The sequence below is a fragment of the Acartia tonsa genome, chromosome 15 (assembly GCF_053477335.1).
Source record: "Acartia tonsa isolate MP-2025a chromosome 15, ASM5347733v1, whole genome shotgun sequence".
Classification (NCBI taxonomy): domain Eukaryota; kingdom Metazoa; phylum Arthropoda; class Copepoda; order Calanoida; family Acartiidae; genus Acartia; species Acartia tonsa.
The window spans coordinates 4,532,558-4,547,651 of record NC_137274.1 but is presented as its reverse complement, the minus strand read 5'-3'; the positions used below and the strand labels follow the sequence as shown (position 1 = coordinate 4,547,651).

The 15,094-nt window shown below is 37.4% G+C and overlaps 3 protein-coding genes across 4 annotated transcripts in view; 1 reads left to right on the top strand and 2 right to left on the bottom strand.

Annotated features, from left to right (window-relative positions):
• Nucleotides 1–15,094, top strand: part of LOC145307558 (uncharacterized) — a 125,374-nt gene that overhangs the window by 19,034 nt on the left and 91,246 nt on the right. The window lies entirely within an intron of this gene.
• Nucleotides 2,328–4,990, bottom strand: LOC145307162 (uncharacterized). Of its 2 annotated transcripts, XM_080149515.1 has the most exons (3): nt 4,379–4,990; nt 2,840–3,884; nt 2,328–2,451 (listed from the first exon to the last, which is right to left on the bottom strand). In XM_080149515.1, exon 2 carries the CDS (start codon nt 3,863–3,865, stop codon nt 2,870–2,872), a length of 996 nt encoding a protein of 331 aa, XP_080005641.1. In that variant the 5' UTR covers nt 3,866–3,884; nt 4,379–4,990; the 3' UTR covers nt 2,328–2,451; nt 2,840–2,869. The 2 variants fall into 2 exon arrangements, with proteins under 2 accessions (XP_080005641.1, XP_080005640.1); XM_080149514.1 differs by having other exon boundaries at nt 2,328–3,884.
• LOC145307559 (ATP-binding cassette sub-family C member 2-like) overlaps nt 4,926–15,094 on the bottom strand; it is a 24,335-nt gene continuing 14,166 nt past the window's right edge. Inside the window, exons 2-10 of the mRNA XM_080150014.1 lie at nt 12,648–14,547; nt 12,081–12,111; nt 10,212–10,273; nt 9,755–9,837; nt 8,688–8,771; nt 7,885–7,971; nt 6,975–7,037; nt 5,585–5,650; nt 4,926–4,994 (exon numbers count right to left, since the gene is read on the bottom strand). Of these exons, the coding sequence (XP_080006140.1) occupies nt 4,926–4,994; nt 5,585–5,650; nt 6,975–7,037; nt 7,885–7,971; nt 8,688–8,771; nt 9,755–9,837; nt 10,212–10,273; nt 12,081–12,111; nt 12,648–14,547 (2,445 nt within the window). The remainder of the gene's footprint in view (nt 4,995–5,584; nt 5,651–6,974; nt 7,038–7,884; nt 7,972–8,687; nt 8,772–9,754; nt 9,838–10,211; nt 10,274–12,080; nt 12,112–12,647; nt 14,548–15,094) is intronic.

Genomic DNA, 15,094 nt, shown 5'->3' with positions numbered 1-15,094 from the left:
GGGGAGGAAAAGACCATACATTTGGTCTTGCGGGGGTGAATAAGAAGTTTATTGGCATTGTACCATTGGGTCAGTCTGGGGACAAGCTCCTTTGCAAGGTTGATCAATTGTATAATATTCTGCTTTTCAATGAAGCCCACTGCGTCATCAGCAAAGAGATTGATTAGGATCTCTTCACTGCATGAAACAAGGTCATTGATAAAAATCAAAAAAAGAATTGGTCCCAGGACTGACCCCTGAAGTACGCCAATGATAATGAATTCAATTGTGGAGGAGAAAAGGCCCTTAAAATATACACGCTGTTTCCTATTTGCATAATAACTACGGAACCAATCAAGTGCAACCCCCCTTATCCCTGAATTCTCCAGTTTGCTAAAAAGGATGTCCCTATTTATCATGTCGAAACACTTCCTTATGTCCAAAAATATGGCCATACAGGAAGTGTCTCGACTGAGTGCTTGGGTGATCAATGTGCTTAAGTTCAATACATTGTGAAAGGTTGAGATTCCTTTCATGAAGCCAAACTGGCGGTTGCTAAAAAAAGACCGATCTTCCAAGAACTTAACCAGCGTTTCACAGACATATTTTTCAATGGGCTTGGAAAAGTTGTCAATGAGTGAAATTCCTCGATGATTATCTGCCTCGCTGAGTGAACCTGATTTGTGAAGGACAACTATTTTGGAAGTTTTCATTTTTTCAGGAAAAGTGCCATTTTGAAGTGATAAATTATAAACATGTGTTAAGGGAGTGGCAATGGTATCAGCACAGCGAGACAGAACATACATCGAGACATCATTTATGTCTGTGGAACGCTTAGGTTTAATACTACGAATGATATTAATAACCTTGAAGGGGTACAATGGCTCAAAGAAGAGGGAATCTTGACATGGGGGTGGTAAATATTCAAAGAAATTTTTGGGGGTGGAAGGAATTTCAGGCCTTAGGGAAGACCCAATCTGACTAAAATAACGATTAAATTCATTAGCTATTTCTTGGTCATTTTCAATTTTGTTTGGGCCTACTTGAAGGTATGTGCACTCAGGGGAAGATTTACTAAACCCAATGACTTCCTTTAGGGTTTTCCAGAGTTTTTTCCCATCCCCGTTTGCATCTCTTATTTGTTGTCTGTAATATTCAATCTTTGCTCTTCTCACTTGCCTATTGTAATTATTCCTATAGACATTGTAAATACTTTCATTTTCAATTGTTTTGTCTTTTAAAAAGTTGCTGTACAAAATATCTCTATGCAATCTACAACGCAATAAAAAGTCTGACATGAAAGGCTGCTGAGGCTGGGTACGTTTGTTTTTTCGTTTTTTTCTAACTGGACACTTTTCATTATAAAGTCTCAAAAAGGTTGAAATAAAGTTATCATAAGCAATGTTTGTGTTGTCTTGGTTTAAAACGTGATTCCAGTTAGTGTGGTAGAGTGCATAGTTTAAGGCATCAAAGTTTTCATCATTCAATTCTCTTTTTTCAAAGAAATCTGGAGGTTTGGGTTTATTTACTCTGTCTATTCGGAATGAATTAATAATTGGCAAGTGATCGGAGATTTTTGAAGTTAAGACAAAGGAAGACATTAGGTTTTGAATAAAGTTACCTACCCCGAATAAATCAAGAAGGGTTGCAGTGGTTCTAGTTACTCTAGTAGCTCTGGTAACGGTATTTATGATACCGTTAAAGGAAAAAGACTCAATAATTCTCATGGAGTTGCTATTTATATTATTTATTTTGAAAAGATCAAAATTGAAATCTCCTACAATGAAGTATGGTATGCTTAAAGCTGCTATTCTATCAATCAGGTCCAAAAAAAGTTCAAAAAATTCTTCTATTTCAGCACTACTCTGATTGGGTGGCCGATAACAGTTTAGTAAGCAAAACTTTAGTCCATTGTGGGAAATTTTTAAGCAAATAGATTCAAGAATATTTTCTTTAAATGAAAATTTATCAAATAGTTTATCTACTTTATAATATTTGCTTACTAGAATACCCACCCCTCCCCCCCTACTTTTTGTGCGGAGTTTAACATGCCAATCGTAATTATTAATTCCATAGCAATCCATATTTACATCCTTATTCAGCCATAATTCTTGAAAACACAGAACATTTAAGTGGATATCATGTTGTCTAAAGAAGTCTACAGTGGAGACAATATCATTGTATTTAGAATGTAATGACTGACAATTAATACTAAAAATATTGAGAAGGTTTTCATTGAATGTTTTCAGTTTCTGTACGATACCTTGTTCACTTGAAAAAACGCAATTTATTCCGAATTCGTTCTCAAAATCGTTAAAGTAGTCGCCGTAAATCGGATTCATAAGATTTAGACCAATGTTATCGTTTAAGTTACCGTAATCCTGGTTAATCTGATCATTAGGGAGGTTTGTCATAGCAGAGCTGGTCCAGGAGCACCGCAGGAGGAATCGTCTTAACATCAAGTATGGACATCTGAAACACAGTAGATATTAGTGGACAAATAAAAATAGGTAATATACAATATATTATCGTTAAAGCGAAAAAAATTACCATATTTACTATGGTTATTCCGATAGCGTTTAGTTTATGTGTGTGTTGGGGGTGGCAACACATTTCAAGCTAGTTTAGTTCCCCCTACTCATTTTCATACAAGTTCCAAGTATTTTATATGCTAATCAGCAGAAAAATAAGAAAAATAGATTGAAATTAATATGCTATGTTGGCGTTCTAACAAGTTGGGTAATATTTAATATTAATATTATAATAATATAGAGTTTACGTGGATATAAACATTAAGTTTTTCGAAATAAATCACTTTGTAAATGAATTTAAAAATGATGATAATAATTTTGTTAAGTACCTTTTTTTCCGACGTATAAGATACTTAACCTCATGATGTGATTACCGCCTTTGTAGCTTTGCTTTGCTTAGCTTTGTTGGCGGTGTCTCTAGCTTTGGCCCTCGTGGCCACAGGATCAGAAGGTGCTGAGTCAACGACAGGGGCAACAGGTACAGAAGGTGCTGAGTCAACGACAGGGGCAACAGGTACGGAAGGTGCTGAGTCAACGACAGGTGTAGATGCGGCAGATGCGGCAGACGTGGCGGCAAGTGCGGCGGTGTGTGTGGCGGTAGGTACGGCAATAGATGCCGCAGGTACGGCGACAGACACGGCGGCAAGTGCGGCAGACGTGGCGGCAGATGCGGCGGCGGTCACGGCGGCAGGTGCGGCGGTGAGCGCGGCGGCAGGTGCGGCAGTGAAATCAGCTGTAGCGGCGGCTGCGGATGCGACGGCGGCAGGTACTGACTGTGTGGGCTGTGCGGCTGGTGCAACGGCTGTATGTGCGGCGGTTGCGACGGTTGCGGCAGAGTCTATGGGAGGGAACACAGCTAGGTCCCCAAGAGCTGGGGCAGGGGCAGACGTTAAATTATGTTGAATCGTGCTGGAAGGGTGGGCTGTGATCGTACTAAACTGTCTTGGGAAGTCATCCTCTGTTAAGTCAGCCTGATTAGAGAAGAATGTTTTCCTTTCCTCAGGCGCTAGCTTGTTGAAACAAAGGATAGGCGGTGCCTCTGACAGAAAAAAATCCTCGCTTCCAGGTATGGGTTGGGCCATTTCCTTCAGGTCTTTGCCAAACGGGTTAAGGCAGCGTATCCAGCGGCTGCCGTTCTTGAGCTGAAATTGGACATGTTGGCCAGCGACTTTGGCCCTCGAAATCTGGTTTGTGGCATACACAAAGGTCATGGTCTTCCTGTTGAGGTCGGACATATCTTGCTTCGCCTGGACTAACCTATTGGGGAAGAACGGGACCGGTGACGCGTTGTTCCTGGGATTGAACCTCTTGATCTCGGCGTTGTAACGGTCAAGCACAGCCTTCTTATTGTTCATCCACGCGTCGAGGTAGGATCTAGACATAAAACGAAAAATAAAAACGGGGATCTGGCCCTTTGTATATGGGAGCATATGGGCACGCTCGACGATATCACAAAAATGTGAGGGAATATATTCTAATTCTCCACGTTTAAGAGCGGCTTCAAGGGTGGGCCTTATAATGTTTCTAAATATGATAAACTCTGTAATATTTTCACGGCTCCACGGCTGCTGAAAATTCACTATTCTACAACTCCAATCGCGGCACCTTTGCTCTCTTATCGAGTTTTGTAGAAGTTGAAATTTGACGAAATTTTCTCTCGACGATTCAATAGAGTTTAAATAGTCTTTTTGTTGTGTAATCGTGGTCCTAATCGCTTTTTGTTCACTTGCAACAGATTTAGCATCTACGAAATTTTCTATACCTTCGATAGATTGAATTTTAACATTTAAATCTGAGACTCTCAATTTAATATCGTTTATTTCGGTTTTATGACTGGCAAAAGTACTATGAATAAGCTCATCCCTTACCTTAGCTATATTCGCATCGTATTCTTTAAACTTAACATCCAAAGCAGCGTCCAAATTTGTTTTAAACTTTGACCAATATTCTGGGTTGTCACACGTACTACAGGCCATGATGAAGTGAAGATGGCGGAACCGAGGGTGCTGAGTGAGTGTGGGTCAGCTGACCAATGGTGGGACGCGAAAAAATGTTAGCCAATGGGAGAGCTTATTTGTCGGGAGTACTTTGCGCCGGTAAAAATGTTGCCAGACCGATAAATTATCATAAAATTATCAAAAAAAAATTTGAGAGTGTTTTCACCAAAAATTGTTCATTAAGTTAAAGCGATTAGGTTACACATAAGTTAAAAAAAAACTTTTTAATTCATTAATGTTTTATTTTCACTTTTTTTGTGTTAACAATTGACCGATACGTTAACACATACACATTGCCAGGCCTAAATACGAGGTGCCCTCTGGCTACAGTGTCTTCCCTTTCCTCCAACTGCGGAGTGACCACGGGCAGTGGGGAGAGGGGAACTAGTTGAGAGAGAGGGGGAAGGTAGAACTGAGCTTAACACATGGGGTAGGGCGGGGGAGAGCTTGCTAAATGCGTGTGCTCAGCCCGACTCTCTGAACTAAACTAAACTAAATCTTTTTCTCGTATTCATTCAAAACCAGTGGATAGGAACCGGTTCTCATCCATACGAAAAAACTATGTCTAGCTGTTTATAATACGATGCGAGAAATAACTATTCTTTATATCAAATATTAAGTACTGGGATGGGCTTATACAATTTTCCAATATGGCTTGGAAACCAAATAATATCTGCTGGAGTAGAACCGGTTCCCAGCGATACAGAAAAATCATGTATAGCATCGTTTTACAGACAATTTTACACGACTAAAAAAATAAAGATAATTTATAGTCCGGACCTTCAGCCACTCTGGTCTAAAAAACTGGTTGTATTCTTATAATTTTTCATTTTCATATCCGTGGAAAGCTGTCTGTAATACAATAGGATAAATAAATACCATACTGATAAATCATGTATAGCATCGTATTACAGACAATTTTACATGACTACAAAAATAAAAATCATAAGATTAATATAAATTTTGTTAGTACGGGCCTTTGGTCATGCAGGGCTTAAAAACTGGCTATACATATAATGTTTCATTTTATAATCCGCGGAAAGCTGTCTATAATATGATGCAATAAACAATTATTACCTGCATATCTAGTTGTGTAGCTAGAGGTGCTAGCCCAGCTAGATCTAAACTATTCTTTACATCTAGGATTAGGAGCTGTGTTTAGTGCCCTAGCAAAATGGGGATTACCATTACCATTACCTTGTAAGGGCGGGATTATATGAAATTGTATAAATTAAATAATGGGACAGAGTGCGCATTATATCATTTATTAATTCATTAATGCGCTACACTTACCATACCTTGTGAGAGCGGGATTATATGAAATTATATAAATTAAATAATGGGACAGAGTGCGCATTATATTATCTAATAATTCATTAATGTGCTACACTTACCTTACGTCATATGAAGGTATTTTAAAAATAAATAATGGGACAGAGTGTGCATTATATTATTAAATAATTCATTAATGCACTACACTTACCTTACCTCCTAAGGGCAGTATTATATGAAATTATATAAATTAAATAATGGGACAGAGTGCGCATTATATCATTTATTAATTCATTAATGCGCTACACTTACCATACCTTGTAAGAGCGGGATTATATGAAATTATATAACTTAAATAATGGGACAGAGTGCGCATTATATTAATAAATAATTCATAAATGCGCTACACTTACCAAACCTTGTAAGAGCGGGATTATATGAAATTATATAAATTAAATAATGGGACAGAGTGCGCATTATATCATTTATTAATTCATTAATGCGCTACACTTACCAAACCTTGTAAGAGCGGGATAATATGAAATTATATTAATTAAATAATGGGACAGAGTGCGCATTATATTATTTAATAATTTATTAATGCGCTACACTTACTATACCTCGTAGGGGCAGGATTCTCCTTTGATTTAAGTGATCATCTAGAGAATTCAGAGCATCATCCACATCTAATGGGATGTGATACTCTAGCACCCAAGGATATTAGGTTAAGTAACATCCATCAGACAACCAACCCTTTGCTTGCATGACCTTTGTCTGAGAACTCCTAACTGTGCATGGTAATGTGTTGCGCTTGTTTATGGGCCCCTACTCTTATGTCGCCCACCTGACATAGCAGTAGTAGGAACCATTTTTAACATCTTTAGTTATGACGCAGTGTCGGCCCGAGATTTAAACCTATCAACTCCACTGGCAACAAGCGGATGCGCGGATGTTAAGCCACAATCGTGGGTCAGCAAAATGGGGATAGATGTCAACGGTTTTGGCCTACCTATTCTATGGTCGTCATAGTAGAGGGGAATAGAAAGGGAAAAGGAAAGAGAAAGGGAGGTGGGAGGAAAAAAAAACCCTAGAAAAGAGATGGGGATTGGGTCTATCCTGACGTCAATAGAATAGGTAGGCCAAAAGAGGTGACATCTATCCCCATTTTGCTAGGGCACTTAAGACAGCTCCCTAGATCGGAGTAGGCATCCATAGGATCCAAGTTAAATCTGAGACTTCTGGAGAACAAAACTGGATCCTAAATAAAAAAATGTCAGGAATTAAAGGGATAGACCTCCCCGATTATGATAAACAAAATAATCACAAATGTCTTAAGAAATAAGACAATGTATATGATTAATTGAATTATACCCCCAATGATGATACACAGAATGACATTTTTAGTATATCAATATAATAGACTGAAAAGCTTAGACTCCGTTAGTTTTCTTAAACTCTTAAACTTGTGAATGAGATATCGGAATTAAAAAACTCTGGGTATCATAATAAGAGTGGGGGGTTAATGCAACCATCTCGTAATCAATGTATAAATGGCACTTAGAAAATATGTTTTAAAAAGTTGATTCCTATGCAATTTATGACAGATTTGTCCTAAAAATAGCTAAAACGGCTAAACGGCTGAGCCTTTAACCGTTACTTTTTCAACTTTTTGTTCAATTTAGGGAAAATAGACCTACCAAGGATTACTCATGCAAAATTTCAGATCAAAATTCGAATTCCAAGTTCCCTTTTATACATTGATTACGAGATGGTTGTATTCAAAACTCCCCCCCTTTACAGTCAAGTGTCCCTCCTCTTACCACCCTCTCCATCTAAGATAAAAAGTAGAGGGGGGGGGGGGCAGAAAGAGAGAGAAGAGATAATGGGATGTTTATTACACTAGTCCCCAAAATGTATAATAAAGTTTTCTTAACAACATTGGACACTTATTGAATTTTGATTGGTGGGTTAATAAAATTGAGTGTTCAAACGTTTCAACCACTAATTGTAATCTACAAATGGGGTAACTTTAAGTATCATCATTGGGGATGTACATCAATTTCTCGGCCATTGTCTTATCCCTTTAGATCCCTGTATATTATAACCTGAGGTATAATTGTAATTCTGGATCTGAGCTTGTTTAAACCAAGAGTTGAGATATCTAACCCATCCACAAGAACTTTTCCAGATCTTATAGACAAGCAAAATTGTATATCACATGAATAGGTCAGCTGAATTTGAGTTGCCGATTGTGTACACAGTTTCTTTGGTGTTTCCTCATCCTATCTAAATATTTACTACTAGCTAAAAAAGGCTTCAAACTTTAAAAAAAAATAAAAAAATCTACAAAAATTAAATAAAATAATAAAAGAGTTATTAACATAAGTTTTTCTTTAATTTTTTGTAGTTTTTTTAATGTGATTTTGGAGGATTTGTGCCTCACCAGCGAGCAGTGACCCTTATTTTTTTTTTGAAGAATAAATGCGTTTTTTTTTCCAATTAATGTTATTTATACTTAAAATACAATTGTATATGATTTGATCATAAATCTTAACTTATAGCACCTCTAGGGGCACTTGATGTAGTAGGGGGTTGGAATAATACCCCTGTTTTTCATTTAAGTTTCAATAGTAAACAAAACAAATTAAATGGGTATATTTTTATATCTTTAAAAGAAATTTAAAAAAAAAATTCGATAGGGAATATTTTTTTTCTAGGGGCGATTAATCTTGGGAGAGTGGTGGTAGCCTCACCCCCAAAAAGTTACCAACTTTCCCAGGACCTGAGATTCTGTAGAACCATATTGATTCAGCAGATATCGAGATTCTTTAATACAAACAGACAAACAAACATACATAAAAACATTCTGTTACTTCCATAAAGTGATAACAATTTTACTGGATTTCCTGTTCTCCATAATTCTGAATAATGCCAGAGTAAGGCTGGATTTACCAGCTCCGGTCCTTCCACATACCCCCAGCTTCTCTCCAGGCTAAACAGAACATGGTATTTTTACCAGAAATCTAGTAATTTTCCGGATATCCGGCTTTGGAAGGATAATCGGCTGGTTACACGATATCTGGCATTATAAATCAGCCGGATATCCGATATCTGATATCCAACCCAACTCTAATTTTAACCTAACCTAACCTTCCACATACCCCTAGTTTCTCTCCAGGCTAAATAGAACACAGTAATTTTATCAGTTATCTAGCCGGATATCCGGTAATTTTCCAGATATTTGGCATTATAAATCTACCGGATATACGGTATTTGGTATCAACCCTAATTTTAATTTAACCTAACCTTCCACATACATACCCCTACCTTCTCTCAAGACTAAACAAAACATAGTAATTTTACCAGATATTTGGCCGGATATCCAATACTTTGCCGGATATTCAGCATTGTAAATCAGCTGGATATCCGGTATCTGGTATCCGGTATCCGGTAAAATATATATCTGGCCCAACCCAAATTGTAACCTAACCTAACCTTCCAATAAGAAGAACTAAATCTTTAAATTTTTATAATCAAACCTTTTCTATAAGTAAGTCGGCAAGTCAATTCGTATGTAACGGATAGCTGTTTTTATTAATTTAGGCATGTTAAAATTGTCCTACTGATTTTAAAATTGTCATGATGATTCCTCTTACAGTTAGGTACAATTTCGAAAGCATAGCAACTTTATAATCATTACCAGAAACTCTATATGACTTATAAATACAAAGTTTAACATAAAAGAACGGTCAGACATACCGGGTTCTAATCCAGAGCTGGATCTTTAAATCATTTTAGTGGTGAGCCAGATCGGGGTGAGCCAACCTTCCACCAATGAGAGCACAGCATTTTATGAAATGCCGCGCTGTGATTGGCTGAAATTCGGCGCACCCCGATCTGGCTCAACATTAAAATGATTTAAAGATCCAGCTCAGCAGAAATGAATCGTACTCAAGGCCATACTGTAAATATTACCTTAATCTTGATATTAATATTCTTTAGAACCGGGGGAAGGTTGTCTCTATATGCAGTAGTTAATTCTGATAGCTCAACTTCGCCTGAAAAAGTTTTTGTAAACCAAGAGTGACAACAAAGGAAGGAAAGGGACAATCAGCTGTTTATTACACTAGTACCCAAAGTTTTATAATAACTTCAGTGACTTTCTTATTCAGTGGCTTAACAACTTTGGGGACTTTTATAGAAATTTGATTGGCTGATTCATTAAGCTGAGTGTTAAAACGAATTTAAAGAAAGGTTAATTTTGTGTATCATCATTGGGGATATCAATCAATTTATCAGCCATTGTCTTATCCCTTTGGACCCAGCTGTTTCATATTTATTTATTGTATCGTGTTATAGACATCTGTCCGTGGATATTATGCGGATAGCATGCTGAGAACCTGTTCTAATCCAGTGGATACTTTTTGGTTACCTGAATGCGGCCAGTCTGGTGGCAGGTCTGAGTCCTTAGCTGTTGTCCAGGAAGCTTCCTGAGTGTCCAGAGTCAATTATCATTTCAATCATAACATACATAAATAACGCAAAACAAAGTGGAGAAAGATAGAAAAAGAGAGGGAGAGAGAGAGAAACAGAAAGAGAGAGGGAATGAGGGAGAGAGAGAAAGGGAGAGAAAGAGGAACAGAAAGAGAGGAAGAGAGAAAGAGGAAGAGGAAGAGAGAGAGATAGAGAAACAGAAAGAGAGAGAGAGAGGGAGAGGGAGAGAGAGATAGATGGAGGGAGAGAGAGAGGTAGAGTGAGGGAGAGAGAGAGGTAGATTGAAAGATAGATAGATAGAGAGAAAAACAGAAAAGGAAGGAGAGAGAGAGAGAGGGAATGAGAGAGAGAGGGAGAGAGAGAGAAAGAGAGAGGGAAAAAGACTGGGGGGGAGAGAGAGAGAGAGATGGGGGGGAGAGAGAAAGATAGATTGAGAAGGAGAAAGAAAGAGATCAAGGGAGGGAGAGAGAGAGACAAAGAGTCAGGTTCGAGTCAAAAAGTTTCATATCTATTGTATATATTGTATGAACATTATCCTTTTTTTTGTCAATTCTATTGGTTAAGTTTTGAGGTGAAGCTTCATGAATCGTCAATTTTTGAGATTTTTGATTAGCTAGTTTAATAGTTAAAATTAAGTGTTGCCTGTTAAAATATTAAATTTTAAGCCATTTTTATTTTTTTAAGTTTTTACTTTTTCTCAATTTTGCTTAGAATGGATTTGTAATATTTTTCTGATTCTAAAGGTATATATGAACCCATATTGTTTTTGTCTGTTTGAGAAAATGTTTAGGTTTAAAGTTTTGATTAAACCAAGGTTAAAAAAATTGATTTTTTCAATAATTACTCAACAGAATTTTAAAAGTAAGGTGTCAAATTAAAGATCTTACTTTTTTTGTTCATACTGGCAATTTTCTTCTTTTATTTTGTTGCGTTTTAGTACCTTAAAACCGACTTAATTATTTTTTTTAAAAACTTAAATTACTTAAAAAATAAGAGGTCTACATAAAAACCGATTGCATATCTGAATTCTATGAAAAATTTTACATCTACTACTTACTAAAAGAACCGGCTAGCTATCTTAAATAAAAAGCAAAAAAGTTAATACACCTTCTTTATATATTATTTCTTGGATGTTGCACCAAATTTTCATCTACTCAGGTAAAGTTTTACTTGCAGCTGGCAAAAATAAAGATGCCCATCCCCTTCCTACTGGATGAACGAACTTACCTATAAATCCGTATATTAAAGTAACAGGATGTTTGTCTGTGTGTTTGTATTAAAGGATCTTGCTAACCGCTGAACCGATCGGGTTCTCCTTAACAGGGTAGCTTCTCATATGTAGGTCCCGGGAATGTTTATAATTATTTTGGGGGAGGGACCACCACCCTCCCAAGAGAAATCACAAAAAAATATAAAAATAAATTACGTATAGTGACTTGAAGGCAACCTAGATAGGTAACATATTATTAAAAAAAACATTTGAAGTGCCACTAGAGGCCTCTAGGGGTGTAGCCGCTTGTAATGTATATATTGACGACAAATTTCCCTTGTCAATATATCCACGTATATTCAACATCCATTCGGGGAAATAACTTTAAGTACACAAGCCATTCCCCAATGGTGATAAAGAAAATAACCCCTTCTGTAGATTTGAAATTTGGAAAGGACCAGTCAAAGTTAAGCTAATTTGATGACATATTTTCCCCTGTCAATATATTCTATATCTATAAAACTTTGGATACCAGTATAATGTATAGTCCATTGTCCCCTCCCTCCCTATTGAAATATTGAAATAATAATTTCCTGAATAGTTTCGTCTGTGTACTGAAAAACTCGCTCTGAAAATAAATATGGTCATTTTTTCGCGTATTTTCTAAAGCTTTCCCAGATTGAAGAACCACATCAGTTCAATAATTGTTGAGATGTCAAAAGATATAACATTACTGCGCCCTTAGCATTCAGGAGCTCTGTATTCAAAGGGTAGGAAAAGTAGAGAAATAGCTTAAAATCATCCCATCCAACACAATCACAGGACCTATTTAAATTTTCCTTAGAATGGAGATTTTAATGGTTTTAAGAATTATTAAAATCTTAGCCTAAAGACAAAAAAACCTTACTACTTCATAAAATATGGTATATTACTAGGGTTGGGACTAATACTTTTTTGGCCAGATACCGGATATCCAGCTGATTTCTAATGCCGGATATCCGGTATCTGGCCAACGTTCAATATCTGGCAAAGTACTGGACATCTAGCATTAATAATCAGCCAGATATCCAGTATCCGGATAGTCTCAATATTCAGTATTCAGCAGGATATTGAAAATGGCCAGATATCCTGCCAAACTGGATATACGACCCAACCATATATTACCTAAAGAAATGGCATTAGTCTCCAGGGTACAGACCATCCTGACCAACCAATTCAGAGTCTCCACACATATCAGAGAATAGGAGAGAGATAGCCCGGCAGTGCCGCCGCTTATACTATCCCGACCAATAACCGCCAACAGAGCCGCTAGAAAAATGACAACATTGCCAAGACTTTCCAACCGGATGCCCAGCCATCTGTTGGAGTTGAGTGAGGACCAGTTACATCTGCTGTTTCTGGTCCACAGCCTCTCCGACTCATTCACAAATCTTTGTTGGGTACCAAACGCCCGGATAGAGGATGCTCCGGTCAGTGTTTCAGTGAAGTGTGCATAAATTGGGGATATGCTGATCATCTCTATCCGTCTCAGTTGCCTGGATGTTGAGATGTAGAACCTCTGGAGAATGAAATATGTTACAGTCAATGGAAATATGGCCGCTAAGAACCAGGGCGTTGAGTAACTTACTATGACAAGGACGCCCAGTACCTCTACTGCACAGTTAAGAAGGTCATCAATAGTAAATGGCATAGCTTGATCTATACAGTCAATATCTGTAGAAAACCTATTAAGAATTCTCCCAATTGGATTTGTATCGTAAAACTCCATCGGACTGTGTATCATTCGGTTGAGAAGATTTTCATGAATAACTCTAGAAGCTTTAACACATGCTAAGTAGAGGGTTAGTTCTTTAATAAACAAGAGAGCACCTTCCGTAACCCCAATAGAAGCATATATAATCATATATCTATCCCTAACTGCATTATCATCCTTATTTACATCATCAGTCCATTGGGCAAGAACTATATTTGTTCCAAGATTAAGCGTTTGACAGATGAAATATAGTAACAAAGTTATCAGCCATGTAATCCATCCTAAGGCCTTGAAATACTTGGTGAAAATAGCCCATTTGACATTTCCGGCCAAAGCCTGTTCGTCCTCTGTCAGTCTGGCTACATCTCGTTCTGGATTTTCATGATTTGTTTCTTGTAGCAGATTTTTATAATGTATTTCACCACCTGATTCCAAGGAAAGTGTGGACGCAATGGACATTGTACGGGATCGAACAGAACCATTTTCAGAGAGTATTCTTCTATATGTTGATGCTCTTCTTTTCTTTACACCAACATCTTTACCAATGTCAGAAATATTGCTGTTTGTTGGTTCAGGCTTTATCACACAGTCATCTACATTATCCTCTTTAGTATTTTCTCTCAAAAACTCTGCGAAATGACCTTCATTACTCCTAAGCTGTTGATATGTTCCATCCTCAGCAATTTTTCCATCCCGGATGACAATAATTCTATCAACATGTTTTATCGCCCATAGGTTATGTGTCACAAGCACTCTGGTTTTGTCCTTTAAAATACCCTCATTGCTGATAACATTTTGAAACACATCAGCTCCTACATGTGCATCCAGAGCCGCCAAAGGATCATCAAATAGGTATACATCTGCCTGTTGATAAACAGCTCTGGCCAACGCTACCCTTTGCTTTTGTCCACCTGAAAGATTGATGCCATTCTCTCCAATCTCAGTGGAATCTCCAGCAGGCAATTGTGTAAAATCACTTTCTAATGAACATGCCTTAATCGTTTTCTGGTAAAGTTCCTCATCCAAGGTTCCACTAAAGAGAATATTATCCTTAACGGTAAGATTTTGAATCCATGCCTGCTGGGCTACATACGCAACACTTCCAGATCTTAACACCTGTCCAGCCCCATCCTGTTCCAACTCTCCCAAAATTGCAGACAGAAGAGATGATTTACCAGCTCCTACTTGGCCCACTATGGCAACAAGTTTTCCATGTTCAATACTAAGATTTATATTTGAGAGTACGGCTTTAGCACTGTTGTCTTCATCACTATCTTCTATTTCGCTATGTGACTCAGTTTCCCCAGGGATCTAAAAGGATAGGACAATGGCCAATAAATTGATGTACATCCCCAATTATGATACATAAAACTACCCAATCTGTAAATTACAATTAGTAGTTGAAACGTTTGAATAACTAACTTGATGAATCAATCAATCAATCCCCAATGCTGTTAAACCAACAAATAAGAAAGCCTTAATAAAACTTTGTGGACAAGTGTAATAAACAGCCCATTGTCCACTCCCTCCCTGAGTTTCCCTACCCCAACAAAAAGTTCCATTTTTTATCTCAATACAATTTTGTGCTTGGGTGGGGTATTTGAATTCTTGAGTAGTCAGTTCTTCGGCGTTCAAAAAATCCTCCAATCTTTTGATAGAGACAACAAGTTTGATAACAGAAATGATTGCCAGGGGCAGCAGGGCCAAGGGTGTCCGAATACTGTTGAATAGTGACAAACATACAAAAATCAGTTCAGTTGTCAAGTTGTTTTCCTAAAAAAAATGATTATTATCATCATGTTAGCTCAAGCTGACTAAATTATTGATCAATTCTACTTAAAATTATACAAAAATAACA

Excerpts from the sequence above, each read along its gene's own strand:
- LOC145307162 (XM_080149514.1), bottom strand. The coding sequence starts at position 3,865 with ATGAACAATAAGAAGGCTGTGCTTGACCGTTACAACGCCGAGATCAAG.